Raw genomic sequence first — 4,956 nt, forward strand, 5'->3', positions numbered from 1 at the left:
ATTGTGAGGCTATAAAGAGGAAAAGAGAGCGCTGCCACTAAGAAACAAGTGTTTGGAATAAGGCTGGTGCAAGGATAACTAAAATGCAAGGCAGACATGCTAACTTCCCCAGTTGGGAATTCCAGGAAGAATGAGTTCACATCTGAATGGGGGATGAAGCTTCATAAAGGAGGGACATTTGAGACAGTCCCTGAACGGGGTAGGCAAGAATTTGTTAGGTGAAGAAGGCAGGAAGGATATTCCAAGCGTAGAGAACAATAAGGAAAAGTTTGTCAAAGCAGGGTGGAATTAACATTTGGAGACTAGCAAGTAGTCCAGTCTGGTGATAGCATTAAGTGTGTGGAAAGAAAGAGGTGAGGGTAAGTCTGGAGGGGTAGGTGGGTAAAGCTATGCAGGGCTGGGATTGCCAGGGGGAGTGTGTTCTTGACTTAGCAGACAAGAGAAGGAAGAGATCTTGTTGGTGTTGAAAAAAGTTTGGTTTTTTTTTTTCCTGGTCATTGAAGAAATATACATTTAAAAGAAAAGAATTTAGAAAACAAACAAGATAAAGATTGATATAAATATAGATATACATTGAACTGCCTATAATCCACATTCAAGATAGCCACTGTTAATAATTTAAAATACATCCTGGTAGCCTTTTTCTATATGGAGGTAGATGGCTAGCTAGTTTGATTAATTGATTTTGAGAGTAATGCATAAATGAAATTACATTGCCTCAGATTATTAAAAAAAAACAGCCTGTGGAATAACACTTTAGAAACCTAAATATAATAGTAGTGTATGCGTAGGTTGGATATAGAGAAAGCTACAAATATGAAAGCCATTGAGAATGCTGTTGCAGGGGTACCTGGATGGCTCAGTTGGTTAAGCATCCAACTCTTGATTTCAGCTCAGGCCATGATCTCAGGGTTGTAAGATTGAGCTCTGTATCGGGCTCTGCATTGGGTGTGGAGCTTGCTAAATATGGTCTCACTCCCTGTCCCTCTGCCCCTCCCCACCAAAGAATAGAATGTTGTTGCAATGATTAAGAGAAGACAAATTCTTGAACTTGGGGGCTATGGAAAAAAGAAAGTTGTGTGGTTTAAAGAATTTTTCTAAGGATGGTTGTTCAAGTGTCTTAGAAGAAGGAAGGGAAAAACCAAAAAACTATTGATCCCTTCCAGGTGACAAGCCTGAATGGCTGGGGGTTTGGGGAACCATGAACATGATGCTGGCTTGGGGGGAGGGGAGGATTATGTGCATATTTTTATACATGGTGAGTACACTGTGGTGGTCAGCAGGCAATCAGAGATGTGGGTTGAGAACAAGAATGCAGATTTGAGATTCATTTACATTTTCAAGATCACTCAAGAAGCAAGATTTCTGAAGGAGAGAATAGATGAAAGAAGAACAAGAAATGTGGTGATATCCATATTTAGGAGGACTAGGAGCCAGACAAGGAAAGATGAGAACTGTTGGAGAACTTGGAAGTCCTTGTAGTCAAGGGTGGAAACAATTTAAAAAATGGGTTATTTTTTTTTTTTTAAAGATTTTATTTATTTATTCGACAGAGATAGAGACAGCCAGCTAGAGAGGGAACACAAGCAGGGGGAGTGGGAGAGGAAGAAGCAGGCTCATAGTGGAGGAGCCTGATGTGGGGCTTGATCCCAGAACACTGGGATCACGCCCTGAGCCGAAGGCAGACACTTAACAACTGCACCACCCAGGCGCCCCTAAAAAATGGGTTATTTTTAGCCTAAAATGTTACAGTGACCACAGGGAAGATGATTTTGAGCACAAAAGATGAAGAGAAGTAATGTATGAGATACCTAGCACAATTCTGGGCACATGGAAAGAACCCAGCTAAAATCAAGTATTATTATGATGGAATGATCATTAAATATGGGAGTTAGGAAGTATTTATCAGACCCACCAAATCTCTTATACAGAGTTGGAGCTTAACAAATGCACTGAATGGAATGATGAATAATGGAATACAATAGAGAAAGAGTTTAGGAGTGTTGATAATGTGGAGATGTCCAACTCCTAGACTCTGGGATTTACCATGCATACAGGTTAGTATGCTTGGGGAGTCAGGCCAGCCATCAGGGAGCATAGTCAAGACAGGGGTTGTTGGAAACTTCCCACTAAGATTTCCTGGCTTCTCACAGGTAGTACAGAGAACTGGCATCAAGTGCAATGAGTAACTTCAGTGTCATCAGGGAATTTGTGCTGCTGGGATTTTCACATCTCCATGAGTTCCAGATCCTCCTGTTTGCCTTCATCCTATCAATATATGTGCTGACAGTACTGGGGAACCTGGCCATTATCACCCTCATATGCCTTGATGCCCGCCTCCACTCACCCATGTACTTCTTCCTCTGCAACTTCTCCCTCTTGGAGGTGCTGGTCACTTCCACTGTGGTTCCTAGGATGCTGGCAGATCTGCTATCCACTTGTAAGACCATTTCCCTGGCCGACTGCCTCACCCAGTCTTTCTTTTACTTCTCTTTGGGTTCCACCAACTTCCTGATTCTAACAGTCATGGCCTTTGATCGCTACGTGGCCATCTGCCGCCCTCTGCACTACCCAACCATCATGAATGGTCCAGTGTGTGTGAAGCTGGTGGTGGTCTGCTGGGTGGTCGGCTTCCTCTCCATCATCTCTCCCACCCTACAGAAAACACAGCTATGGTTCTGTGGCCCTGACATCATTGACCACTATTTCTGTGACTCTGCCCCACTTCTCAAGCTTTCCTGCTCTGATACCCACCACATTGAGCGCATGGACTTCTTCCTGTCCTTGCTCTTTGTGCTGGCCACCATGCTGCTGATCCTAGTGTCCTACGTCCTCATTGTGGCCACAGTGCTGCACATCCCCTCCTTCTCTGGGCGGCGGAAGGCCTTCTCCACCTGTGCCTCCCACCTCACTGTGGTGGTTCTGGGCTATGGCAGTGCCATCTTCATCTATGTGAGGCCAGGCAAGGGCCTCTCCACACACCTCAACAAGGTGGTTGCTCTGATGACTGCAGTGGTGACCCCTTTCCTCAATCCCTTCATCTTCACCTTCCGGAATGTGAAGGTCAAGGAGGTCATTGAAGATATGACCAAAAGGCTCCTCTTGAAAGATGCAGAAGCCCACAGATGAGGAGGCCCAAGAGCAGCTATTAAGTCACAGGAGTAAGGACCCTCCACTGCCCACACTGGAGCTCCTCAGTCTCCTTCTTCTCAGTCTGTCCTGCTCCCTCACCCCCACAGAAGTCTGCTCACTACAGAGAGCTAACGAGCTCACATCATCTGAATGTTTCAAAGGCAAGTATCTGTGAGCCTGAGATAGACAAGGAATAGATGATTTTGAAGGAGCTTTGGAGTGAAAACAGTATGATAATATCAACCAAGAGGTTATCCAAATAAAACTCTCAGTCCAGGATTTGGTACACAGAAAAACTCAGTAAATGTGGCTCTTATTATAAAAATGTGTTATTAAAATCTCTCCTTCCCAGTCTGGCTGTATGCTTTTGTTTACATTCCTTTTCATTTATTTGTCTGCAACTTTTTTGGGGGTGTATTTCTTTCTCATGAACTAGCTTCAGAATCTAGGATAGAGTTCTGAAAGTGGGAGTTTCTCTGAGAAGAGCAGAGAGGGCTGGTATCCCCCAAATAGAAAAACTTTGTGCCTCCCGTTGGGACCCATTCTCTGGGATTGCTCCTGAAGTAGAAGCACTACTTATACCCAGGCTGCCCACTGCTCCTGTCCAGCCCTTCAAAATCTCTTGCTTTTAAACAGAAATGACTCTTTGGGGGCCATTTTCTCAGCCCCTTACACAGAGAGGTCATGAGAGCCCCAGGCCTAAACTTTATCCTTCTGGTACACTCAAGAAAGAAGGGAAAGCTAGATCATTGTTCCCAGACTGGCTACCTTCCCCCTTACAAGTGCTAATACCTCTCTTATCCTATAGAATCTTAGAGCCATCTCCAGAGGAAGGGCCCTCTGAGGTTGGCTTTCCTGGAAGGGGGGCCCTGATGGTAAAGCAAAGATGGTGGAAGCCAGCCGAGAAGGAAGAAATGGAGTGGGACTGGAGTTGTGGAGGGAAGGCTTTCCCTGACAATCTGGGAATGGTTTAGGAAGTTAGGGGGAGATGGTGGGAGTGGGAATAGCTCTAGTGTCTGATTTCTTGTACCAGCTTGAATCTGGACTGGGCTGGGATTTGCAGAACAGGACAAAGAGTAAATGCAAACTTCCTCCTACTTCTGAAGCTAGCTCTGCCCACAGGATATCTAGAGGAGAGGTCCTGGTCCTTATGTGCAGTGTGGATAGGCCGGTGTAGGGGCCACCCCACAGAGCCACAGCTGTGAGGTAAGGGGTGAGGGAGGGGGAAACGTCCAGGGATGTGCCACCCAGAGGCATGCATCTCTGGTTATGACCAGGAAGTTTGACCTCCAGTTAAGCCTTTTTTTTTTTTTTAATTGCAATTGGACACATTCTCATTCGCGGGCCTCTCCATAAGGGGGCAGATACTTTTGATTCTGCCGTAAGGCCAGCAGGGAAAACAGTTTTTCATCTTGAGAACTTTTTCTCCTCCACCCCTCAAGGGACTAATTACCTACTCTCCTCGAAAACTTTGTGAGAAACTGAAGAACTAAATGGGAAGCAATTATCTCCTTCTGATATGCAAACGATTTCCTTCAGCTTCTCCTCCTAAAATAATCAGCACACAAATCCACTCAGATGTTCCTCCTGAGAGTCTCCTTCCTGCTGCTACTCTCTCATTTCTGCACAGTCCCTTAAAAAATTAAACCTAATCAACAGTCTGCAGCCATCTATTGCCTCTTTTTCATTGCGTTGTCTTAGCAGTGAGATCTCTGGTCAGATCGGGAAGGTGTAGCTAGCCTCAGGCCTCCACAGTAATCACCCCATCACACAGCATCACACAGGCATGACATTCCCGGCAAACTTACCTGTGGTCCCCAGCTC

At 45.3% G+C, this 4,956-nt stretch overlaps 1 protein-coding gene across 1 annotated transcript; it reads left to right on the plus strand.

Annotated features, from left to right (window-relative positions):
* The first annotated feature begins 1,653 nt into the window (after positions 1-1,653).
* Positions 1,654-3,534, plus strand: LOC103669088 (olfactory receptor 6V1-like). The gene has a single exon (XM_008697411.2). The coding sequence runs from the start codon at positions 2,182-2,184 to the stop codon at positions 3,127-3,129; it is 948 nt and encodes a 315-aa protein (XP_008695633.1). The 5' UTR covers positions 1,654-2,181; the 3' UTR covers positions 3,130-3,534.
* Positions 3,535-4,956: the final 1,422 nt, after the last annotated feature.

Source organism: Ursus maritimus, unplaced genomic scaffold, assembly GCF_017311325.1.
Source record: "Ursus maritimus isolate PB19 unplaced genomic scaffold, ASM1731132v1 scaffold_3, whole genome shotgun sequence".
Classification (NCBI taxonomy): Eukaryota; Metazoa; Chordata; class Mammalia; order Carnivora; family Ursidae; genus Ursus; species Ursus maritimus.

What these genes read in the sequence shown, in the direction of transcription:
- LOC103669088 (XM_008697411.2), top strand. Translation starts at nt 2,182, where the DNA reads ATGAGTAACTTCAGTGTCATCAGGGAATTTGTGCTGCTGGGATTTTCA.